At 46.0% G+C, this 27,204-nt stretch overlaps 1 protein-coding gene across 1 annotated transcript; it reads left to right on the top strand.

Moving 5' to 3' along the window:
• Positions 1–1,070: 1,070 nt before the first annotated feature.
• On the top strand, positions 1,071–26,668 carry LOC124267697 (beta-hexosaminidase subunit beta-like). Its single transcript, XM_046702680.1, has 12 exons — positions 1,071–1,211; positions 9,008–9,241; positions 10,206–10,568; positions 10,957–11,069; positions 16,107–16,217; positions 16,326–16,427; positions 17,214–17,286; positions 18,006–18,198; positions 18,436–18,519; positions 20,791–20,869; positions 21,946–22,117; positions 26,607–26,668. Exons 1-12 carry the CDS (start codon positions 1,157–1,159, stop codon positions 26,666–26,668), a joined length of 1,641 nt encoding a protein of 546 aa, XP_046558636.1. The 5' UTR covers positions 1,071–1,156.
• The last annotated feature ends 536 nt before the right edge of the window (positions 26,669–27,204 follow it).

Raw genomic sequence — 27,204 nt, 5'->3', positions numbered from 1 at the left:
AGGCGCTGACGTAAATTCCTATATAACTGCAGAAAGGTGCTGACTGTTTAGGCATGGAGTCGATCGTGTTACTGCGACTGTTGCCGTGAGAACATTCCCTCTCCGTGAATCACGTCCAGTGTGTACACACAAAGCCGAGTAGGACATCACAGTCACAAGGTGATCTAAGCCATGGCTCCTTTGTCTTCGACCGTGTTTAAATGACGTAAATTGTTAGTTAAACACCGCTTTGCAAAGGCGGAACTTCTTTTCTCTTTAATTCAAGAGATGATAGAACAATTTCATGAAAAACACACGTGTCTCCTGAGGGAGTTGAAGCCGCAAAGTCCGCACCGAAGATCCAATGTAGACTTCCCCACGATGACACGAGGATATCTACAAATAGTTATTCTGATGAATTGCACGTTTGTGTTATCTGGTAGATTTTCGTTTAAATACATTTTCGTGATTGGGGCTAGGATCATTCATAACAGACATGGGTGGAAATTGTGTATGCAATCGAAAAATGTGCCCGGGGTGGCCCAATAGGAATGACATATTTTCCCTAGGATGTGTATTTCATAAGCCATGTCGCCAAAGAGCCAGGTCACTGACATTATGCCATAGATTACCATTGTACCCAACTCAGCCAGGGTAACAACAAGTAGCATATCTTAACATCCTTCGGTAGGGACCACGCTCTACAACCTGGAGGAGGTCTGAAGACGGTGTGTTGACAATACCTGAACCTCATGTACGATATGCCATACAAATTCCATGTATATACATTATTCGGATGTCCATGTGATCTTTTAATACTCGATGGAGCACATTGCAACAAAACAATAGTTTCCTTACAACTGGGTTTGACGGTACCCCGATTTAGCATGTGTGAAAGAGGAGCACCCAGTGGCTCTAGGAGTGGAATGTGCTGTGGCACCAGTGGTTTCCTGCTGCTACACAGCAATAGTTCACTTCACATGTTTACCTTCTTTATAGCATTTTTTTAAAAAGTTGGAATTTACAAAATGTCATCTTGCCCTGCACATGATCGTCTTCTGACCCAGCGCGAGCCTCTGTGATGACGTCACGGCAACCCAAGCTTCACACAGCGTTCTTCACATCCGTGTTCCACAGCCACAATCACATGCCTGAATCCAAGTTGTCATATTAAAATATGGATATTAATTTATTATTGACGCTGTTGTTTCTGGCCACAGGATGTATGGCAGGTAAGTTGAAATCATACCGATAATGTTTGTTATTCTAATGACACTTAAGTGGAATGTATTTTGTCATGTTAAATGCACACTTGTTGCAGGGTATCGGTCTGATTGTTACATGTGTTGCCCTGGAATATCAACAATGCTAACAATGTATTGAATGACCCTTATACTATGTGTTTCCATTGATGACGTTATTTGAACACAGTGCATCTGATACTTGAATGAGTTGATGTCACGTCAAGCGTCTGTTCATGAAATTACGTTGTTGATATCTACGGATTACACAAGCTGCATGAACATATTATGATATGGTCCTTGCTAGCTCCATGGATCTGCATAGCTTAGGCATTTCAGCAAAAATCCAGGAATCACTTTGAAAGGTATCGCATGTGTTTAAACCAATGGGAATAGAAGAACATTTGTAGGTTTGCTATTTTACAATCACTTATTGTATCATATGATATATAGGCCTAAAGATTCACTACGTCCTCTAGGACGAGGCAGGGAATGGTTCTTCTATTGTTTAACTATCAACAGAAAGGCTCTTCAAAGATGAAAAACTTACATATACATTAAAGTAATTGTAAGTACAATAGTAGTACAGTATACGTATGTGTATGTGTGGTTCAGTTCAGAGGGATACTTGCCCATAAAGGGTAGGTGAATATCGAGTTTCTTTGCAAATATCGAGTTAAAAGGGTAATTTTGCTTGTTGGGACCATGAAATTATATCGAGATATCCGAAATATCGAGGCATCCGTATCGAGTTAAAAGAGCTTGAATAATGATAAATAATGAAGGATTTTGCCGGGACTGAGATGTTATATCGAGACAACCGAGATATCGAGTTATCAGAGTTCGATACAACAGTGCTCGACTGTATATATATATAGAACGACAGTCAAAGTTCATTACCAAGAAAAACACGCATTTTTGGCTGATGTTAGCTAGACGTTTGCATTTGCTCATTTCCAGAAACCAAAACCTATGATGTCGGATAACTGTCAGACAGATACTTCCGCACTTTTAATGATATAATTTCCAATAAGCTAAAAATATTCCTGCATATCTTGTTTACTTTCATAAATGTCCTTCATTGTCGCCGTAGGCGCGGGTTCGATTCCCCACAAAAGTACAATGTGTGAAGCCAATTTCCGGTGTTTCTAACCGTGATACCGCTGGAATATTGCTAAAAGCGGCGTAAAATCCAACTCATTCACTCACTCATTGTCAACACTGAACCGGAAACTGGTCATGTGACTTTGACGAGTGCGTGACATCGTGAGTCGTATCCGGGTTGACAGTCGCTGGTATTCCTCTGTATACACAAGTATGTTCACTGTTCAGGTCATTGTTGAAATACTGCTTACTTCCCTCATTCACCCAATCCAGATTGAGATGCCCTCATTGAATACAGACACCGGGTGGTTGGGAGTCGTAAAGGCTTTCATGAGACAATCGAGGACATTCAAATAAGTGACTCAAAGTAATGTCAGTTTGAAACCTATAGTCAGGCAAACGTATTTGTTGGGTTTAACGCCAATTTGAATAGTGAGTGAGTAAGTGAGTTTAGTTTTAATAATAGTTCCATTTGTATAGCGCTTTTCCACACATCAATGCACGATAAAAGCGCTTTTTACGCCGCTTTTAGCAATATTCCAGCAATATCACGGCGTGGGGACACCAGAAATGGGCTTCACACATTGTACCCAAGTGAGGAATCGAACCCGGGTCTTCAGCGTGACGAGCGAACGCTTTAACCACTAGGCTACCCCACCGCCCCTCACTTGAATAACCCGGAAGTGGACAACCAAAGACCCTATCGGTGATGAGATGTTCTGTGATTATGAGCGTCTTGTGATGTATGGTGGACCCCAATGGTGGTTTACCTTTTCGGTGTCATCACATTCTGTAACGGTCGTGAATCTCTGTGTGTTGTATTCTTAACTAAGTATACGAAAATATTTTAGCGGTACCAAATTATGAAAACGTAGCATTCGTTCCTGGACTTTCATACGCCAGCTCTGTGTTCCCGTGCATGCACGGGCAGGAGTTTAGTTTTGTGTCCGTCTTTTCAATTTGAATGCGCATAGGATTCAACATTTTGCGTCTGGTGGTAAGTCGCGGTATTCGGTTTCTCAGATTTATCAATACATTAACGAACAGATCAGTATATTTAGTTTTTTATCTGTTCTGTGATCTGGATACTTTATCATGTTATTGTTTTCCCACGAAACAAACAAGTGTGTGTTGCCCCAGCCCGTCGTCCTGCATCGGCTTATGTCATCCGCTATGTAACAAGAATGGCGTGCAGCGTGAGAATGCGAGCTGTTTCTGTATTCCAGCGATGCTACCGTATGTTCGGAATGGGCGGTATTTAGCTGCGTTGCTTAGTTTAGACGAATAGCTTCCTGATGTGAGAAAATCAAACCGTTCTCTCCGTAGGTCGCAACGTCCTTCTGATACCAAACCCACGCGGCTGCCCCCTCCACACACTGTTGTGTGGCTCTGAGCGACACGTGTAACTGAGCGGCACCCATATTGCTCATTCAGTTTATCTTATTACGACACTAATTCTGGTGATGATGGTGCTCAGGTAGTATTAGGGTGATTAATTTCACTGGCATAAGGGGATGATTGGCCAGATGCAATTCGGAGGATAATGATGAAGAAACCAGGGAAAGGCGTTACTCCGAAGATACTAGATGTCAATGCGTCTCAGGTTCCGTGTCACCCGTCTATGATATTCAGTGTGAGGCTTGCGTCCCTTAGTTGTGTCGGGATTCGCTCATCACTGTTTGGGATAAAGATCTCCCTGATTGTAAACTTTGGTCAGGGGAAGGTCAACCATGCCCATGGGTGGCCGGTAAGGGTAAAGGACGTAGGTCGGTGGTTTCTGTGAGATTCCATAAAGAAACACGTAAACATGGTACTTGTTGTTACCCCGACTTGTGCTCGGCGTTAAGGGGATGAACAAGGTCTCGGAATGTCAGTATGCGCTGTCCAAGAGATGTACCCATGTCAAAGTGTTACGTTCGCCATGGGTGTGTGAGTGAGTTCAGTTTTACGCCGCACTCAGCAATATTCCAGCTATATGGCGGCGGTCTGTAAATAATCGTGTCTGGACCTGGCATTCCAGTGATCAACAGCATGAGCATCGATCTGCGCAACTGGGAACCGATGACATATGTCAACCAAGTCAGCGAGCCCGACCACCTGATCCCGTTAGTCGCCTCTTACGACAAGCATGGGTTACTGATGGTTCATTCTAACCCGCACCTTCACGGGTCCGTTCGCCGTGGTATCTCAATTGATAAGCACTGTTAAACCGATATAAGTCCCAACTAATGCCAGCATTCCACCCACGAACCTTCACACACACCTAAATCCTATGTATACAAGTGCATTAACCCTGTCCAGCTTCGCCTGTGTATAGTCACCAACAGTTACACTGATAAACGTCGAGAAACGAACCGAACGTGTGTCACATGCGACTAGAATTAACCTACTTCCTATGGCTGCTATTTCGTCTTCGCCTCGTGTCTCTGAAGCTTACTACAACCTCACAGCTATCAAAAGCCCACTGCCACATGTTCAGCGACAGAGTTTGTAATCAGCCCCATTGTAGGCTGTTTATACACCTTTCTCGAACGAAGGGACCCGTTCCACACCGCAAGCGTTGCGCGACAACAGACGTAAGTCTATGTTTAAAATACTGGAGTGGCGGTCACCGTACCGCTGGCATCGCTTTGTTAAAAGGCGCCAACCGTCGTAATATCTGAACCATTCCAGTTTGGGTAACGAATCTCATAGTGTATTTACGTTACCAGAGTCAACAGACAGTGTAGCTATATATTCCACAGCAAGCATGGTTGTTATGACTGTAGTCTGTTAAGAAACTAATTGACCATGTTGTGTGAATAGTGTCAGTTTCCTGCGCTGTAAACGAAATAATTAACCTGGTACAGGTATCACTGATGGCCTGTCACTTGGCTGTAGCTATTCACCCATACCTGATCTGTCATTTTAGAAATTGGTGAGTTACGAACAAGGTAAGATTAATGGATGACATGTTTACTTTATGATGATATCATAAAGACGTTGTCATCCATGAAGTTTCTCACCTTTGTTGGTCTCTAAGTATATCTCAGAAATCCTGTCGTTTCCACGCAACGTTGGATATTATTACACATTGGAGCACGACATTTTGTGATACTCGATTCTGATTGGCTGAGAGCTCATCAAAACCGTACTTAAATGGCAGTTTAAAGACCGCTAATTAAAGTAACCGATTCACCGTGTATGAATACAATGAACCCATTGACCCTTTTGTTTGTAAACAAACATGTCAGACATGGGCGATTTCTACCTCGGCAGCGTTCGGTTTCTAAATTACATTTAGCGGTCTTAAAGCAACAATAAAGGACCGCAAAATATAAAACAGAGTATCTTTATCTTCTAATTATAACCGTTCACTACAGTGGAAAACGTCTGAGAATGGTTTAACTGAGTATTGTTCAAAGCGGTATTAAACCTCACTGACTCACTCTGTAAAGTAATAACCGAAATATTGTTTCGTTTAACTCAAGTTAATTCTCCCTCATCCGTCAAAGCGCCATCCCCCATCTTCGTTCACTTGTACTGGATCGGACTCTTTACCTATACGCAGGTCATGAATGTCTGCCGTTATCTGAACACGCTATTCCGGCCACATGATAACTACATTTAAAATTGAAAATGTTTCTTAGGTTATACTGTTTCGGTGTTTCTGTTTTTCAGTCGGAACATGCCAACCTTTATCTGTAGATATGTCTCTGTAATCTATGTCAGAAACAGGGTCTTTATATCCTGATTTAGCACAAGCTATAAGCGTGCCATAGTTTGACTCGCCTTGTTTGTTTGTGCTATAACTGCGGGATTTATTATTGAAGTTAGCGAGAAAACTATATGTGTGCCGTGTATACAAATGTTGGTAGGGAACATCATCTTACATATGCCTCATTATCACTTGGGTACATCACGATATATCATCACTAGGGAACTCATGATGTCAATATCTAAATGCCCATCAAGCATCTAGTATCAAAAGGGTTCCTTACTTATGGTCAGACACTTTCTACATTCCTGGGGAAAATCGCGCCACTTATCTGTTTTTATAAGTTCAAAAACATACAGATATGGACACCTTTGTTTTATATACCTACGTGTCATCGTACTTACATCCTTTGGTAAGATCATGTTACGCATCTGCCCTTGGAACATCACATCACTGGGGATGTCAAGATACACATGTCTCTGTCGAATACAAATATTACTTTGGGGTATCACGGTACATTTATCACTTATGAATAATATGGTACGTATCTCCCTCAGGAAACGATTAAACATCACGGTACAAGGTACATGGTAAACGGCACACGGTACATGCATTCCTTGGGTACATTACGGTACACGGTACATGCGTCCCTTGGATACATCACGGTACACGGTACATGCATCCCTTGGATAAATTACGGTACACGGTACATGCGTCCCTTGGATACATTACGGTACACGGTACATGCGTCCCTTGGATACATTACGGTACACGGTACATACATCCCTTGGATACATCACGGTACACGGTACATACATCCCTTGGATACATTACAGTACACGGTACATGCGTCCTTTGGACACAGTACGGTACACGGTACATATATCCCTTGGATACATTACGGTACACGGTTCATATATCCCTTGGATACATTACGGTACACGGTACATATGTCCCTTTGATACATTACGGTACGTATCTCCTTTGTTACAGCACGGTACATGTATCCCTTCGGAATACCTCGGTGTTTAGACATGTTGTGAATATAGTGGTACATACATCCCTTGGATACATTACGGTACACGGTACATACATCCCTTGGATACATTACGGTACACGGTACATGCGTCCCTTGGATACATTACGGTACACGGTACATACATCCCTTTGATACATTACGGTACGTATCTCCTTTGTTACAGCACGGCACATGTATCCCTTCGGAATACCTCGGTGTTTAGACATGTTGTGAATATAGTGGTACATACATCCCTTGGGGACATCACGATATATCACCAGTAGTGACCAAACCTTTACGAGTTGGTTAATAACAGTTTCACCTACTTGTGATACATCCTTGTAGAATATATCAGACTATTAGACACATGTTGGACATATCGTCCACTCCCTGCCAACAACGGAGCGCGTGTACTCCTAAATCTCTCACTCATGCTACACACATGTTTAAAACGGGCCAGGTACATCACTGAAACGAAGGCCATTTCAAACACAGCTATGTTATTGCAGCTATCTTCAAGTCTGTGATGGGATATAAGTGTTCTGGTTTGATATACATGGGGAGTGAGTGAGTGATTTGGGTTTAGCGCCGATTATATTTATCATATTGATATTATCATAGTATGAATACACAATATCATTTAGAAATTCTACCTCACTGAGAAAGTGTAATCCCACCTATGTTAACAAATGTTACATTTCACTACTTTTATGTAGCATTGTGCATTTACAACTGTCATCCGTGGTAGCTGTTCCTGTGTACACTCGTGACTGGGGTACACAGTACACACAGTACGTGGTCTAGACTACCAGTTGTCAGACTTCCATTTTTGAGGAACCTGCGATGGCTGAGTGGGTTAGATGGCTGACTTTGTGTGCTGGTGATTAGATGCTTGACTCTGGGAGTGTGGTTTTGAATTCCGGATGGGGCCCAAGCAAAACATTTCTAGAATCTGTACTTTAATGAGAAAGAGTATATGTTACTATTCTAGAACCGTTTTTTTTCATGGATTATTACTTCAGTAGTTATAATGGCAGGTATTCGTCACCTCGTCACCCATCTGACTGTTATCCTTTGTCTGTCATCATAGCTGAGTTCAGACTCGGTCTAGCGGGTCATGTTTGTTCTCACTAATGTTGGGAAGTGGTTAAAATCTCATAATTGATGATTGGTTCATTACAACCGATCAATCATCGAAAATAATTGGTTAGCGTCATTTATGAAATTTTCCTGTGTGCACAAAAACATAAAGAAAAAACTTGTAGTTCTTTGGTTGTTTTTCCCGCAAATTGCACATCTTTAAAGGATGACAAGTATGTTAGGAACATAAATTTCTTGGACTCTTTAAGATAAATTCAATCATGACTTGGACCGAGCTTGTAGTGCTCATGAAATATAACAGACAAAACCAACCTTGTGAAAAAAAATTGTTAATGCAAAAGGTGTTCCAGAATTGTTTGTATTCGATTATGAGAAAACATGATCGATTGCTTGGTCGTTTAGTCACTGCGACCAATCTTCGATTATTTCAATTAATCGGACCACCACTAGTTCTCACCTATACTAACGCTTAACCTCAGAAAATATATATTTCTCATAGAAACAAATATCTCTGTTTAAATTTATAAGGAGACCCAGTGGGAGATTCGGAGGCTGAAGAAAATTTAGACGTTCTATATTTAGAGCTTTTGCATTACATGTATGCCTCGAAGGAATGGAAAATACTATGGTTCCTTGAGACAGACTAGTTCTGACCGTAATATTCCACAGTCGACCTCGTGTAGGCTTCCCACTGCTCGCCTAAACAATGGAACTTTCTAGCTGTCCTATGCAAGCGGAAACCTCGATCCACCGCATCCACTTGGTTTCCTTCCGTTGTAATGGTAGTTATTTGTCAAATTAGGCGTAACCAACAACTCCAACTGTGCCACGGAAATAAACTCGGCTTACTCACTATTCGCTTTGCAGCTCAGAGGCGCCAAGGAGAAAGGTTTTACAAGCGATCCAGAAGGCGGAACAATCATGTTTTTCGCGCTACGGGTGAAGGTCGACGGGGAAAGATGAGGAGTGCTATGTTGCAGGCGATGCTGCCGTATGAAGCCGTTGAGAACGTCCCGGTCAAGGAGAGGATGGACGTGTCCCTGTGGCAGACCAGGAGTCACACGAAACCAAAACGACGTCGTTCAAAGAGATGGATTCCAGGTACGTCTCATCTGCAGCTGAAATCAGGTCCTATAGTCACGGATCTTCAGTTTGCAAACAGTGAGTATGGTTTTACGCCGCTTTTAGCAATATTCCACCAATATCACGGCGGGGGACACCAGAAATGGACTTCGAACATTGAATCGAACCCGGGCCTTCGGCGTGACGCTTTAACCACTAGGCTACCCCACCACCAATGACAGTAATAGTGGAGGTGGTGGCAGTGTTGCTTGTAGTGGGGGTTGCTTAACTACAAAAGCGTGTCGTTGGAATCGATATAATTTCGCATCTGGCTACTTGGGGTAACCAAAACCTGTTGTAGAGAATCCTCTGAAGAATAATCTACACTAGGGTTTCTAAAAACGGTCACTGGATGTGAGGGATATGTTTTGTGGTTTTATAGGTGTCTTTCAATAGACTGTAATAGACTAAAAACTATTCTTTCTCAAATAAATATCACTGCCATAATCCCGTTTTTGCCCAGGAATCTAAGTCCCCTGTATTTGGGGCGTTCTGTGGGCATGGTCTCCCCAAGATGTACGTCTTGTTTTAACTGCTAAGTAATGGGGACACATTGTGGTCATATGCATCAGTTCTGAGTACGCCATGTTCAGCTCCTTTATGTCAGGATGTGCTGATAGTGGGTTCGAACCTCAGATATGCCTGAATTGTTGTCCTTGGTCTGTACTGTATCTTCCTAGGTTTTATACATCTAAGACTTGCGCCACATTAAGCACTGACCCCACATTAAGCACCCCACATTGCACCCGCCGTGACCGTGACACAACTGAAATACTGTTATAAAAGGGTAAGAAGTAGTTCACTCCTTCCCAAACTGTAATCTGACAAAGCTCACGGACAACCTTCGTCTGTAGTGTGGGAGCACACCTCATCACTCGTGTTTTGCTGTTGTCATACGCTACATTGTATAAAAAGCATTGTGTATTCAAAGCTATTGTTACAGATTTTCCACGTGATACACATGTGGCCTACAAAACGGAGGCAAGAAACAGAACACAGGGTCAACCATGGCCATTACCACGTAACTTCCGGTCTGACTCCAACATGGTTTATCAGCTAGATACTAACTTCCGGTTTGTTATTAGCCCGTCGTCTCGGTCGTGTGTGACGCTCAGAAAGGCACTGAGACGCTACTACGTCATTATTACGGGTCGGCCGCCCAGTACACAATCAGTAGTCATCAGAGACCAGGGAGAGTTCGAACCTTCTATGGAACCAGGCAACCCTGCTCGTCTGCACAACGTGGTGGTGTCAGTGCTATACTCGTGCAGTGAGACGTATCCAGAACCAACTGCCAATGAAACATGTACGTACACCTTATAACATCACACTAGCGTAATGATCGTAATAGACGTCTTAATGAGCGGGTGAATGTATCTTAGGCTGCACAAATCACAGATTATCGCCCCATAGCAATGGTGATCAGTACTTCGAATCACTTATTCTTCCTAAATAGGAGCTTATGGTCAGTCAGATGGAAAAGCATTCTATGCGGAAGTCCCATTCCAATGCACTTGTACAGTGAGCTCAAGGAACTGCATGTGTAGTTAGACGCAAAGACGAATTACGTGGTATACCTGATGCCTTGTGTGAATATAAATATAAATGACATGATTCAGACTGAACAAGATAACTTTTTCACTATTTCCTAAGCTGATACACCTGTTTACTGGAAACAATTCTGTTCACTTCAGACACATTACAGATCAACAACAACTCGGCGTCCATCACGGCCGGTGAGGTGTGGGGAGCTTTGAGGGGCCTGGAGACATTGTCCCGGCTGGTATATCTATCAGATCACAGGCAGGTACATATAGCAGCTCATAGACAGCAGGTACATATAGCAGCTCATAGACAGCAGGTACATGTATCAGCCCACAGATCAAGCAGGTACACCATATGAAATTACAGAACGGCAGGTACATATTGCCGGTGGCATGCGGTCAGTAACTAGTACATATAGCAGCTCATAGTCAAGCCCACTACATACAGCCATCAGGTACATATAGCGAAGATCATAGTCGGCACGGTAGGTGTATGGTCCCCAGCTCATGATCGTAATATGTGTCTGTCTGGCTTGGCCCTCAGACATTAGCGAGACCATCGTTGGTAACTACCTCACCATCAGATCATGTGTCAGTCAGGTACATACAGCAGCTCATAGACAATCAGGTATGTAGTTAGATCATAGTCGGCAGGTACGATGTGTACGACCTCGGTCCTCACTGTCTGGCTTGCCATTCTTCTCAGGTCTCCATCACGGTCCCCGACCTCACCATTATATGTGTCTGTCTGGGGTACCTGCCCTGCCTTACCCTGACCATCCGGTCTCCCTACACCATCGCTATATGTGTCTGTCTGGGGTCTTGGCCCTCCTCGTTACCACATTATATCACGGTCTCTAGTCACCACTGTTATATATGTCCTGTCTGGGGTACCTCCTCCCCGAGTTACCCTGACCATCATCGGTTCTCCATCCTCACCATCGCTATATGTGTCTGTCTGGGTACTTGGCCGGCTCAAGTCATGCTACCCTGACTATCACTGGTCTCCGTCCTCACCACACCATCGTTATATGTGTCTGTCTGGGGTACCTGTGTCCCTCCTGAGGTACACCTGACCATCATGGTCTCCATCCTCACCATCGCTATATGTGTCTGTCTGGGGTACCTGGCCCTCCCATGTTACTCCTGACTCATCACGGTCTCCGTCCTCACCATCCGTTATATGTGTCTGTCTGGCGTACCTTTTGCCCTCCCGTGTTACTCCTGACCATCATGGTCTCCGTCCTCACCATCACAATATGTGTCTGTCTGGGGTACCTGGCCCTCCCCTGTTACTTCCCTGACCATCACGGTCTCCGTCCTCACCATCATCATATGTGTGTCTGTCTGGCGTACCTGGCCCTCCCCTGTGTTACCCTGACCATCATGGTCTCCCTCCTCACCATCGCTATATGTGTCTGTCTGGCATACCTGGCCCTCTCCCTGCTTACCCCTGACCATCACGGTCTCCGTCCTCACCATCGTTATATGTGTCTGTCTGGGGTACCTGGCCCTCCCAAGTGTTACCCTGACCATCACGGTCTCCGTCCTCACCATCACAATATGTGTCTGTCTGGGGTACCTGGCCCTCCTGCGTGTGTTACCCTGACCATCACGGTCTCCGACCTCACCATCATTATATGTGTCTGTCTGGGGTACCTGGCCCTCCCAAGCGTTACCCCTGACCATCACGTCTCCCCCGACCTCACCATCCGGTTATATGTGTCTGTCTGGCTGTACCTGGCCCTCCTGCGTTACCTCCTGACCATCACGGTCTCCGTCCTCACCATCATTATATGTGTCTGTCTGGGGTACCTGGCCCTCCCTCAGCATGTTACCCTGACCATCACGGTCCCCGACCTCACCATCGTTATATGTGTCTGTCTGGGGTACCTGACCCTCCCGAGTTACCCTGACCATCATGGTCTCCGTCCTCACCATCGTTATATGTGTCTGTCTGGGGTACCTGGCCCTCCTGCGCGTTACCCTGACCATCACGTTCCCCGACCTCACCATCGTTATATGTGTCTGTCTGGGGTACCTGGCCCTCCCCAAGTGCTACCTCCTGACCATCACGGTCTCCGTCCTCACCATCGTTATATGTGTCTGTCTGGGGTACCTGGCCCTCCCACAGCGTTACCCCTGACCATCACGTTCCCCGACCTCACCATCGTTATATGTGTCTGTCTGGGGTACCTGGCCCTCCCAAGCGTTACCCTGACTGACCATCATGGTCTCCTGGCCCTCACCATCGTTATATGTGTCTGTCTGGGGTACCTGGCCCTCCCGCGTTACCCTGACCATCACGGTCCCCGACCTCACCATCGTTATATGTGTCTGTCTGGCGTACCTGGCCCTTCCGTGTTACCCTGACCATCATGGTCCCCGACCTCACCATCACAATATGTGTCTGTCTGGGGTACCTGGCCCTCCCACAGTTACCCCTGACCATCACGGTCCCCAACCTCACCATCATTATATATGTGTCTGTCTGGGGTACCTTGGCCCTCCTGAGTTACCCTGACCATCACGGTCTCTGTCCTCACCATCGTTATATGTGTCTGTCTGTGTACCTGGCCCTCCCAAGCGTTACCCTGACTGTCACGGTCTCCGTCCTCACCATCATTATATGTGTCTGTCTGGGGTACCTGACCCTCCTGCGTTACTCCCATGACAATCACGGTCCTGGCCTCGTCCTCACCATCATTATATGTGTCTGTCTGGGGTACCTGGCTCCTCCCAAGCATTACCCTGACCATCACGGTCTCCGTCCTCACCATCATTATATGTGTCTGTCTGGGGTACCTGGCCCTCCCGGAAGTTACCCTGACCATCATGGTCTCCGTCCTCACCATCGCTATATGTGTCTCTGTCTGGCGTACCTTACCCTCCTCCGCGTTGCCCTGACCATCACGGTCTCCGTCCTCACCATCATTATATGTGTCTGTCTGGGGTACCTGGCCCTCCCTGCGTTACCCTGACCATCACGGGTCCTCCGTCCTCACCATCGTTATATGTGTGTGTCTGGCGTACCTGGCCCTCCCACCATGCGTTACCCTGACCATCACGTTCCCTGACCTCACCATCACAATATGTGTCTGTCTGGGGTACCTGGCCCTCCCGCTGTTACGTTACCCTGACCATCACGGTCTCCCCTCCCAAGTTACCTCACCATCACGATATATGTGTCTGTCTGGGGTACCTGGCCCTCCCCCGCGTTACCTCCTGACCATCACGGTCCTGATCCTCACCATCGTTATATGTGTCTGTCTGGGGTACCTGGCCCTCCTGAGTTACCCTGACCATCATGGTCTCCGTCCTCACCATCGCTATATGTGTCTGTCTGGCGTACCTGGCCCTCCCGTGTTACCCTGACCATCACGGTCTCCGTCCTCACCATCATTATATGTGTCTGTCTGGGGTACCTGGCCCTCCCGCGTTACCCTGACTATCACGGTCTCCGTCCTCACCATCGTTATATGTGTCTGTCTGGGTACCTGGCCCTCCTGCGTTACCCTGACCATCACGGTCCCCGACCTCACCATCATTATATGTCCTCACCTGGCCATCATTATATGTGTCTGTCTGGGGTACCTGGCCCTCCCCGTTACCCTGACCATCATGGTCTCCGACCTCACCATCATTATATGTGTCTGTCTGGGGTACCTGGCCCTTCCCGTTACCCTGACCATCACGGTCTCCGTCCTCACCATCGTTATATGTGTCTGTCTGGCGTACCTGGCCCTCCCGCGTTACCCTGACCATCACGGTCTCCGTCCTCACCATCGTTATATGTGTCTGTCTGGGGTACCTGGCCCTCCCGCGTTACCCTGACCATCACGGTCTCCGTCCTCACCATCGTTATATGTGTCTGTCTGGGGTACCTGGCCCTCCCGTGTTACCCTGACCATCACGGTCTCCGACCTCACCATCATTATATGTGTCTGTCTGGGGTACCTGGCCCTCCCGCATTACCCTGACCATCACGGTCTCCGTCCTCACCATCGTTATATGTGTCTGTCTGGGGTACCTGGCCCTCCCGCGTTACCCTGACCATCACGGTCTCCGACCTCACCATCGTTATATGTGTCTGTCTGGGGTACCTGGCCCTCCTGCGTTACCCTGACCATCACGGTCCCCGACCTCACCATCGTTATATGTGTCTGTCTGGGGTACCTGGCCCTCCCTGCGTTACCCTGACCATCACGGTCCCCGACCTCACCATCGTTATATGTGTCTGTCTGGGGTACCTGGCCCTCCCGCGTTACCCTGACCATCACGGTCTCCGACCTCACCATCGTTATATGTGTCTGTCTGGGGTACCTGGCCCTCCCGCGTTACCCTGACCATCACGGTCCCCGACCTCACCATCGTTATATGTGTCTGTCTGGGGTACCTGGCCCTCCCGTGTTACCCTGACCATCACGGTCCCCGACCTCACCATCGTTATATGTGTCTGTCTGGGGTACCTGGCCCTCCTGCGTTACCCTGACCATCACGGTCCCCGACCTCACCATCGTTATATGTGTGTCTGTCTGGGGTACCTGGCCCTCCCGCGTTACCCTGACTATCACGGTCTCCGTCCTCACCATCGTTATATGTGTCTGTCTGGGGTTCCTGGCCCTCCTCCCTGTATTGCGTTACCCTGACCATCACGGTCCCCGACCTCACCATCGTTATATGTGTCTGTCTGGCGTACCTGGCCCTTCCGTGTTACCCTGACCATCATGGTCCCCGACCTCACCATCACAATATGTGTGTCTGTCTGGGGTACCTGGCCCTTCCGTGTTACCCTGACCATCACGGTCCCCGACCCCACCATCGTTATATGTGTCTGTCTGGGGTACCTGGCCCTCCCGTGTTACCCTGACCATCACGGTCCCCGACCTCACCATCGTTATATGTGTCAGTCTGGGGTACCTGGCCCTCCCGTGTTACCCTGACCATCACGGTCCCCGACCTCACCATCGTTATATGTGTCTGTCTGGGGTACCTGGCCCTCCCGTGTTACCCTGACCGTCACCATCCCATGCTTCACTACCTGGCATGAGGAAGCCACACAAGATACAAATGCCATTAGTGTTAAGGAAGCGTTTCCTTTGTTAAGCGTTCATTGCCTTATGTTATGTTGAATGTGACAGGTGTTATCACATATGTGTTGATTGTCTTTTATTTATTCATTCAGTGTATGCTTTCCTTCGATCAGCAAATTACATACTTCTCTAACCCTACACAGGATATGGCGATGGTAGCTGTGCAGTGATCGCCATACATTGATAGCTGGTCATTGTATGTTCCAGCCGTGTGTTCACATGACCGACATTGTGGACTTCCCCCGGTTCCATCACCGCGGCGTCATGATCAACACCGGCACACACTTCCTCCACCCAACAACAATCAAGGAGAACCTGGTGAGACGTAACAACACAACGACCATCAGAATTATAGTTCTATTCCGAGAGTGCCCCCTAGTTTCTGTTATGTTTTGCTAGTTCCTAATATATCTCTGTCTCCTCCAGGAGGTCATGGAACAGAACAAGCTGAATGTCCTGCACTGGCGCTTGGTAGATGACCAGTCCTTTCCCTGGGTCAGCAAATCATATCCTGGCCTCAGGAACAAGGTGAGTATCCCACTGTGTAATAAAAAACGTTCCACCCTTGCCTCAACAACAATGTAAGCACATCATGCCCTGATCTAACGGGAACAATGAGGCCCAGTGAGGTCACCCATTGATATCGGATGTCCGGCAAGAGGATGTTACCATAAAGTGGCACGACGGCGGTATCCAGTACTTCCAGATGGTAACGCTGACAAGGTACTGTGTAGAGCCCTGCGATATTATGATAACAGTGATCCTGCGCCATGTCCGCAAGTTGTTCTTTCCTTGGAACCTGCACCACGCCAGACGTTCCTGGCTGTGCCTGTCTGTGAGTAAGGGACGATGTGCCGGCAGACCTTCAGCATGTTTGCCTTTAACCCTGAAAAGATTCAGGCCCTAAGGACCCAGAACCATATAAAGTTGTGATCAGAATGTGTAGGCTCTATATTTTAGCTACAATGTAAGTTTTAGCTGTAATGTAATTCCCAGCAAACAAAAATGTGACAACTATAACAAACTGAGTTAAAGAATTGAATTTAAGCTGTCGGCCATAAAGACCTGCAGAAAAGCTGTGAGTCCAAGTGGTTTTCAGTCGGCTTCGGGCCTAAGGACCGACGTTAATTTCGTACGGTGGCATGGAACGTCTTTCTCATGGTACTGGTGGAGAGTCGGACTTCCACTCTCCATTGCTGGATCCGTACTTCGGCATGGGGCATGGGATCTGTGTATCTATCTATCTCTTACATACATAAGGTTCTGTCTGTCTGCCTGTAATATAAATAACGTGTTGAGTATGACTTTCCTCAGGACTCCTACAAAGACGTACGACGCAGCGGACTTTGCGGATATCGTAGAGTTTGCCAGACAGAGGGGCATCCGGGTACTTCCTGAGCTCGACTCTCCAGGTAAGATGCCAGTCCCAGTACAAGCTCTACTGTGAAGGGACCCGTGAAGGTCCGGGTTAGAATATTGATCTTCAGTAACCCATGCTTGTCGTAAGAGGCGACTAACGGGATCGGGTGGTCAGGCTTGCTGACTTGGTTGATACATGTCATCAGTTCCCAATTGCGCAGATCATGCTCATGCTGCTGATCACTGGATTGTCTGGTACAGACTCGATTATTTACAGACCGCCGCCATATAGCTGGAATATTGCTGAGTGCGTCGTAAAACTAAACTCACTCACTACTGTGAAGGCTTGTGGAAATGTATGAGTGAGTTCGGTTACAGCTAAATTTCAGTTGAAATTCTGTGGGAATTATAGAGGTCACGGACGCTTATAGCATGAGTGAAACCCATGAACATCTGTATAATGCTGGCAAACCACTGGTCCCACTGGGATTCGAACCACCGGTAATAACTGTATGAAATGTCAAAGAGAGAATTACTGTGCTTCAGACGACTTGACCTGACGCCATGATACGTTTACATTTGACATTTTTGTGAAAAAATCTATTTCCAACTGATTAATGTCAATGATTTTCGTTCTATAATTCAAAGATGTAATATGTGTTGTAAAACTATACTGAACTTCTGAACAATATCTGGCAAATGCCAAACTATAAGTGATCGCTACCTAACCACTTTCAACTCGCCAAGGTCACACCGCCTCTTGGGGAAACGGCGTCCCCGACGTCGTGGTCGACTGTGCCGACGACAACTTGCACCGGGTGCTCGACGTCAGCAGTAACGTCACGTACACGGTGTTGGAAGGGTTGTGGGATGATTTGCTAACAGCGTTCCCGGGACGTTACGTGCATCTTGGAGGGGACGATGTGCCCATGTCGTGTTGGTGAGTGTTTCTGGTTGTGACAGTGAACGCTACGTGCTTTTCGGAAGGGAGGATGTCCATGTCGTGTGCTGCTGCGTGTTGTTACACACGTCTGATATGAACGCCTTACGCACCTTGGAAGAAACGAGTCAAAGTGTCGTGTTATTATTAAAGGTCTTCAGAAAGTACTTACTCAACCCGTCCTAGAAACGTTCGGAGTTCTTGTTGCCAAACGTAACACTCACTTTTCGTTTCCAGGGCTAAATCCAAAGATATCGTTAGATTCATGGAAAGAGAAACAATTGAAGATTACAGAGAAGTACAGAATTATTTCACTACCAGGTAGGTGCCTCTGTGCCCAGCGCGAGTCACAGATAGACCTTCATTAATATGAAATTATCACCCAGTATAGTTTAGGAGATATTTGAGAAAGTGTGCGTTTGTAATCCACGTTGTCAAAAACCAGGGGCTGACATCCGACATTTTTCAGATATGGTTGTATAAGAAATTTGTCGTCTGTCTGAGTTGAGCAACGGCAGCGTCAGAACTATTTGCTGCATGTGTGCCAAGGGTAGCGACTTCCGTCATTTTCCGGAAGTGTGTGTTGTTCACTTTGCTCGTGATCATGTAATGTGTCTTGACTACTTCGAATGAAGTAAGCTATACAATAATGAGAATGTTGGAAATGGTTTACCTGTCCCAAACACGAATCACGTATTCATGACCGTACAACATATATATCTTGGCATGCTTCCTCACTTAAATATATTCAATGTTTCAGTGATCTAATCCTGCTACCAACGCTCTATTTTAAGTCTCAGTTTAATGGGTTTACTTTCAGCGTACAAAACAAACTAAGTGGATAATGAAAGAAACACAGCGATAATATAAACACTGAAACAAAATAGGCATCCTGTTTCTAAGAGTTCGACGTGGGTGCTGATTGGCTGGTTACCTCCCTTGGATATCTCCGCCAGAGGGAGCTGCCAATACCGCACCACTCCACCCTCAAAGCAGACGGTGTTTGGCATGATTGGATTGTGTGGTTGTCGCCAGCAGATCAAAAACGCCAGCATCACCTTTGCTCATTATAATGACGTCGTCACATGAGCGAAATATTCTCAAGCACGACGTTAAACCCAATTTCACCTCACCTCACCTCATTATAATGGCACAACTTAAAAACCGCAATCCGTCCAAAACCGCCTAAGATCATTTGAGAAATGTGTGGGCAAAGAAAGTCAGACAGTGACTCATACTGCATGGTGCAGGACGATGTATTTGCGCGACGTTCATGTCGGCACTGTCTGGGTCGAGAGTGGCTTACACTTCCTGACGCGCATGACTGCCTGTGTAGAGTCAAAGATAACATGTTCACGTCGTTCCCAGGGCAGGCGTTTTAATTCTTTTTTAAAAAGTGGTTAGGAAAAGTTGTGTAAAAAACAACATCTTACACGTGCATTGATGAGTGAGAGACGAATGTTTCGCCTGACATACACACCCTGTTGTTGACAAAAGTCTGGAAAACAATCATCGGGTGTGTTTTAAAGAAGCTTTATCACTCTTCACGGTCCGCTGTCTATATTCAGTCGAGTCTGAGGTCAGGACTTCGTAGCTTGTACCCTGCACGAAACTCCATTGTTGATGTGTAATTAGAGAAATGGTTATCTGCTTCAATGCTATACATAATATTAGTAGACAAACAATACAGTGTTTGATCGAACTCAGTCAATTTTGCCATTCCTGCTAATTAGCACTTGTCTGGCCCTCCTCTCCCATGACGCCGTTACCATGACAACCTGTCACGGGAACAAACAACTCTGGTCTTGTCTTAGGAATCAGAAGGTCGGCGAATCGACACATTTCTGTATTTTTATTGGTTTAATGTATTTTATGAATTTGAATTTTGTGTGACATTTGTGATGCTGGTAAGTGAAGAATACCCTTTCGAGCAATGTAGCATATATATGTCGTTTTACAGTGCCCTGCCCTGCCCTGCCCTGCCCTGCCCTGCTTATCCGATTTTGGTATCTTAAATACAAAAATCTAGAGGCGCTGTTATGTTGACAATATGCACACTTTCTAAAAGTCGTAAATAAATTAAATCGAATCATTTTAGAAAACTGACATCTGATTGGCTTAATAACCCACATATTGTCATTCGATTGGGCTGTCAAAATATGTCCAGGCTGCACCTGACGAGATGGCTAAGTACAGTGATCTCTTCAGACACACATACTGATGTATCATATCGGACTTAAAGATCTTGGCCTATCGCTGAGGATCACGTGGTTATGGCCTAATCCTTACTCCTTGTCCAAACCTAGACTAACAACTACTCTATGAAATAAACATACTTTACATAAAATATAATGAAAAGGAGGCTTGGTACTTTCTCCATTTTCAGAAGCTGTGAAAATCTAGACTTGCCACATTTTCTAGATTTGCGTGGGCTTTCTTAGATATATTGCTTCAGGGTCTGTATGACAAACTAGTCCCCCTGACTTTCCCTGGTTAGGTTGTTAGTAATATATATGCCAGTGTTTTGAATCAAGTAGCCATGCTGCTTTGACCATGACTTGCCCTTACATCAGGAGTAATTGTTTGTTGCAGATTGTCAAGTATTGTGAATCAGCTGGACAGCAAGAGGACGCTTGTGTTCTGGCAGGATGTACTGGACATTGAAGTCAGTGTACGTACGTGTAGATGTGAAAGTGTGTTCGGCAGCAGAATCACGTGTACGATGTCAGCATGTGCTAGACAGTACACAGAAGTGTTCGTATGTTACCTAACGACAGTTGACGTGCGGTACGTAATGGTGTCAGCAGGTCTAAATACTACACAGAAGTGTTCGTATGTTACCTAACGACAGTTGACGTGCGGTACGTAATGGTGTCAGCAGGTCTAAATACTACGCAGAAGTGTTCGTATGGTACCTAACGACAGTTGACGTACGTAACGATGTCAGCAGGTGCTAGACAGTACACAGAAGTGTTCGTATGGCACCTAACGACAGTTGACGTGCGGTACGTAATGGTGTCAGCAGGTCTAAATACTACGCAGAAGTGTTCGTATGGTACCTAACGACAGTTGACGTACGTAACGATGTCAGCAGGTGCTAGACAGTACACAGAAGTGTTCGTATGGCACCTAACGACAGTTGACGTACGTAACGGTGTCAGCAGGTGCTAGACAGTACACAGAAGTGTTCGTATGTTCCCTGACGACAGTTGATTTACGTTCGATAACGATGTCAGCATGTGCTAGACAGTTGACGTACGGTACGTAACGATGTCAGCAGGTGCTAGACAGTTGATGTACGGTACGTAACGATGTCAGCAGGTGCTAGACAGTAGACGTACGTTACCTAACGATTGTTCTGCTTCACGTGTAGTGGGGTTCAAAGGACGTTCACAGAAGGCGTAAATTGTGTAACGATGGGTCGTTAATCAGATCAGTAGAACATTGGACACATGGGCTGTGCCCTGACTCTGCCCTGATGAATACCAGGTCAGTTGGACCTGTGTTGTCTCATATGCTCCTCGTTTGATATCAGCTTGTCTCTACGTGACAACTGTGTAAACCACCAACTGGGGGTGTTCTGCCTTGGTTCCAGTGTCCCCAGACAATAACTCAACCTCTAGGCCCTGCATCAGCCGTCACATAGGTGATTTTGCATGCTATGTTTTATAGCAATACAGTTCAGGCAATAGTGTCCATGTCGTTTGTAGTTTTTGCTATATAATTGTCTAACATTTTTTAATTCAGATAGATGAACAAGCCATAATTCAAATATGGAAACCTTATCCCAAGGCCGCCATGGCCTTAGCGGTCAGCAGAGGTCATCGGGTCATCTACTCCAGTCCATGGAGTCTGAACTACGTCACATCCGATATGGACTGGTCGAAGTTCTACTTGGCTGATCCGCTGGAACATTCAGGTCAGTGGTGCAACTGTACATCTTAGGAACATACAGGGCAGTGGGTGCGACTGTACATCTTAGGAACATACAGGGCAGTGGGTGCGGCTGTACATCTTAGGCACATACAGGGCACTGGGTGCGACTGTACATCTTAGGAACATACAGGGCAGTGGGTGTGACTGTACATCTTAGGAACATACAGGGCAGTGGGTGCGTATTATAGATACACAGGGTAATGGTAGTATAGTTTACGCACTGGCTTACATGAGGACAATGGAGTCCGGGCCTATCCTAGTTTTAAAGTGCCAGCTCACCGTCGAACCATGTTTAACATGGAAACCCCCGCACCCTGCCCAGACACATTATCACCACTGCGAGCCGACCGGTCCTGCCTTCTTAATGTCTGCATATCAACACTTGGCATGACGGAAACCACCGACCATTTGTGTATTGTTTGTTTTTACATGTACCCTCAGCTACATAATAAACTGATGTGCAAAAGAAAGTACACAGGTTGTGTTTCGTCCAATAAGATAAAAATAACAAAACCTTTTGATGAAATGGAAAATGTATGTTGAAGCACACTGCAATACACGTGTTTTATCAGCAAAATGACATTGTAACAATAAACAGCGATGTAGTGATGACCACTGCAGACGGTTCCTACGATACTGGAAGGTGAAGGCCATTCCACGCAGCGGTCGGTAGGCCCATACATGCCAGCAGAACAAAGTCGTCTTGTCACTGTGAATCGGCTTACGCGATGACCCAATGATGTTGCTGCTGATGACGTCACTGTCAACATCCAGTTGCGTAGGTGAATAACCCGCAGATAGCGATCCTCTTGGGGTGTTGTGACTCTGGAACGTCCACTTCTGGGTCGATCACATGTCTGGCCTGTCGTACTGAAACGGTTAAACAGCCGAATTATGGTTTGTCTTGTGCAACCCAATGTCCTTGCAATAAGCACCCATTTGTGTCATTCCTTTGGCCCGTTCTCGTTGCGCCGACGTCAATCTTGGCATTTCCTCGTGAGATTTCTGTCAAGTGATTGTTCAGTCTTCATGACAAACAGGTTTTATACTCTCTGTCAGAAAAGTGCTGGTGACATGGGACAATAATCACAATTTTGCAAAAATTCGTGCAAAACACGTACAAATGTTTTGGTTGCATTTTGACAAATGAAACATGATGGTTGCGTTCTATACAATCAATGTTTTTCTATAATTTTATTAGTTAGAACGCATATTTGGGGATTGCAACCACAATTACACCTGTGTACTTTCTTTTGCTCGTCAGTTTATTATGTACTAAACAACTAAACACTAAACAAGTTTTAAACTAACCATGTCCTGCTCCGCTGGTTTCACCAGGGTGAGGCAAGTACTAGTCATTGAGGCACTCTGGAGGCACCAGCAACCTGTGACATGAAGACAGGGGCTTGTAACGGAACGTCGCATTGAAACAATCCATAAGTCAGTCGTTATAGGGTGTATTGCACAGTAAACACGTTAGAAGACAACATACCCGTATCTTTGCTTCAGAGAGGGTTGGTTTTAATACCACTATTAACGTTATTTCTTATGGAACGGCTGTCAGACTGATGCATGCGGGATGTCCGATTCAATCTTTTGCCAAAAACGGGTATGTGCTTGTAAACCAAAAAACGTAACCAAACGAATCTGAGAATCGGACTACGGCCTGAGATTCAAACTACAACCAAGGGTTTCAGACACCTAAGGGACGTTGCTCTGCCCTAGAAACCAGACGAATCTGGGATTCAAACTACGTCCTGAGATTCGGACTACGGCCCAGGGGTTCGGCAATCTAAGAGACGTTGCTCTGCCCTAGAAACGTAACCAGGCGAATCTGAGAATCGGACTACGGCCTGAGATTCAAACTACAACCAAGGGTTTCAGCCATCTAAGGGACGTTGCTCTGCCCTAGAAACGTAACCAGGCGAATCTGAGAATCGGACTACAACCAAGGGTTTCAGCCATCTAAGGGACGTTGCTCAGCCCTAGAAACGTAACCAGGCGAATCTGAGAATCGGACTACGGCCTGAGATTCAAGCTACAACCAAGGGTTTCAGCCATCTAAGGGACGTTGCTCTGCCCTAGAAACGTTGCTCTGCCCTAGAAACGTAACCAGGCGAATCTGAGAATCGGACTACGGCCTGAGATTCAAGCTACAACCAAGGGTTTCAGCCATCTAAGAGACGTTGCTCTGCCCTAGAAACGTAACCAGGCGAATCTGAGAATCGGACTACGGCCTGAGATTCAAGCTACAACCAAGGGTTTCAGCCATCTAAGAGACGTTGCTCTGCCCTAGAAACGTAACCAGGCGAATCTGAGAATCGGACTACGGCCTGAAATTCAAACGTCGACCAAGGGTTTCAGCCATCTAAGGGGCGTTGCTCTGCCCCAGAAACGTAACCAGGCGAATCTGAGAATCGAACTACGCTCTGAGATTCGAACTACGGCCCAGGGGTTCGGCCATCTAAGAGACGTTGCTCTGCCCTAGAAACGTAACCAGACGAATCTGAGAATCGGCCTACGCTCTGAGATTCAAACCAGGACCAAGGGTTTCAGACATCTAAGGGACGTTGCTCTGCCCTAGAAACGTAACCAGGCGAATCTGAGAATCGCACTACGGCCTGAGATTCAAACTACAACCAAGGGTTTCAGCCGTCTAAGGGACGTTGCTCTGCCCTAGAAACGTAACCAGACGAATCTGAGAATCGGCCTACGCTCTGAGATTCAAACCAGGACAAAGGGTTTCAGCCATCTAAGGGACATTACTCTGCCCTAGAAACGTAACCAGGCGAATCTGAGAAACGGACTAGGCTCTGAGATTCAAACTACAACCAAGGGTTTCAGCCATCTAAGAGACGTTGCTCTGCCCTAGAAACGTAACCAGACGAATCTGAGAATCGGACTACGCTCTGAGATTCAAACCAGGACCAAGGGTTTCAGCCATCTAAGGGACATTGCTCTGCCCTAGAAACGCAACCAGGCGAATCTGATATTCAAACTACGGCCTGAGATTCGGACTACGGCCCAGGGGTTCGGCCATCTAAGAGACACTGCTCTGGGCGACGTGGTTCCAGTCTCTTCAGACAAACAATGAGGCATGACGAAATGTTGTTTTTCAATGTGATTGTCCGGGTTGCCAGTCTGCAACGCAGTTTACATCAATGCACCGAAACACAGGATGTTTGTGAAGAAAGCATGGTCCCTCTGGAATCTCCTCTGAAAAATACCTACTTCCCCATACATATTGCCCGCACTACACACATAAACCTCATAATGTTGAATGTGAAACACTAATTGGAAACAAGACGTATTGTTTACACAATGAATGCAAGCCAGTTTATCAGAGAGGGTCCACTAGCCCTGCAACCAGGAATCTACACTTCTTGAACTTCCAGCATCATCTGTGGTGCGTGACCCATTGCATGTCGGGTCAGACAGCCTTACCACCGCGCATTGATACATCCACCAACCATCGCGAAGGATAAAAAAAGTTATTTTGGTAACATTACATGCTTATTTATTTCTTTAGCAGATGTTGTCGACATATCAGAGTTAATCATACCAGCTGAACTCCCGTGGCGGTCCTCCATGGCCGGATGTTGCTATCTTCAGCAGGAATTCAGTTATTGCGAACAACGGGTCTTTATCTACAGGGGCGTTGTTTGTGGAGCAGAGGGGCAGGAGCAGTGGTAGAAACTGACATCCACGTTCTTTCCATTGTGTGCAACATGTGCGCCGTTTGTCGGTTGTACGTGGGCGAGTAGCGCCTAAACATACTAATTTATTTGGATTTATAGCTGAAGTTGATATTTTGACGTGACTATATGTTGTGAAATACAACTATATGTTACCGAAATTCTAAAATAAAAACGAAAACATTTCCTTCTGACGTATTTCACATTTGTCTAAAAAAAAACACAGTACCGAATATTCCGGAGTTCCGTGTATCTTCCGCGATATGACATGGACTTGTCAACGATGCCTGTACATGCTGTCTGGGTCATTGGTATAAGGACACTGGTTGTCTGTCCAGATATTCGCTATCTTGACTGAAATCACATAAGACATAGAAGACGAAAATCGCGATTCCCTTCTGCCACATATTACAGGTTTATAGAGGGGGGTGGGCGGCGGGGGAGAAAGACGGATCTATCTATTCATCAATTCATCCATCTTTCCGTCCGTCCATCCGTCCGTCCATCCGTCCTCCCATCCATCCATCAATAATGGTGTGTATATTCGGGTGCCCCAGATTACAAGTGTAGAGACACACATGTTACATATATATGTATATATATATATATATATATATATATACACACGCACGCGCGCGCACGTGTGTGTGTGTTTATATTACCTAATGACTCACATGTATATATAATAGATTAGTATATATTGCCAGGTGTCCCAGATTGCATGTTTATAGTCGGCTACTTCTAGACACTTGTGTATTCTGATAATTGCTGTTGTAGTTGCAGCCACCGAGGGGAGATGGTGGTTGGCGGGGAGGCCTGCGTCTCAGGGGAACACCTAGTGGACTCCAACCTTCAACAGTCACAGTGTGGTGAGTTCCCCCGCCGCCATAGTTCGAGCTGGGGTGCGTAAGATGGACAGGTTCACCGTATGGGCTTGTCCCATTAGGATCTGGAAATATGGTTTGACAATGTATACTAGCCACATAAAGAAACTGTGCATTGTCAAAATATTAACCCAGTTGATAAGTACGATATCAATGTCAAAGGTACATATAAACTTTAATGGAGGGATCATGAGACCATAACAAGTCGGGAGAATTTCAATTGAAAAGTCAATCACAATGACGTCACGAGTCCACAAGCGGGACAGGGGTCAAACGACCATGTCACAAGCTCAATAACGGGTATGTCCACCATCGGCATTGAGAACAGCAGTGCATCGACGCCGCATATATAGCCTATCAAACGTGCAAGGACGGCTTGTGGGATGTCACGCAAGATTCTCTCAAGTTCTGTTGCAAGGTCAAGGACGTTATCTGGCGGATGAGGAAGACGGCGTAGACGTCGATCCATCTCGTCCCAAACATGCTCTATC

Source organism: Haliotis rubra, unplaced genomic scaffold (genome assembly GCF_003918875.1).
Source record: "Haliotis rubra isolate DU_JTF1 unplaced genomic scaffold, ASM391887v1 Scf133, whole genome shotgun sequence".
In the NCBI taxonomy this organism is placed as follows: domain Eukaryota; kingdom Metazoa; phylum Mollusca; class Gastropoda; order Lepetellida; family Haliotidae; genus Haliotis; species Haliotis rubra.
The sequence above is the reverse complement of the archived record's forward strand: the minus strand, read 5'-3'. Positions and strand labels throughout refer to the sequence as shown.

Bases quoted from the DNA above. Each gene is read 5' to 3' on its own strand.
- LOC124267697 (XM_046702680.1), top strand. From the start codon at position 1,157: ATGGATATTAATTTATTATTGACGCTGTTGTTTCTGGCCACAGGATGT. The intron at 18,520-20,790 runs GTAGGTGCCTCT...TGTTTGTTGCAG, and splicing joins CAGAATTATTTCACTACCAG to ATTGTCAAGTATTGTGAATC. The intron at 22,118-26,606 runs GTCAGTGGTGCA...TTGCTGTTGTAG, and splicing joins TGATCCGCTGGAACATTCAG to TTGCAGCCACCGAGGGGAGA.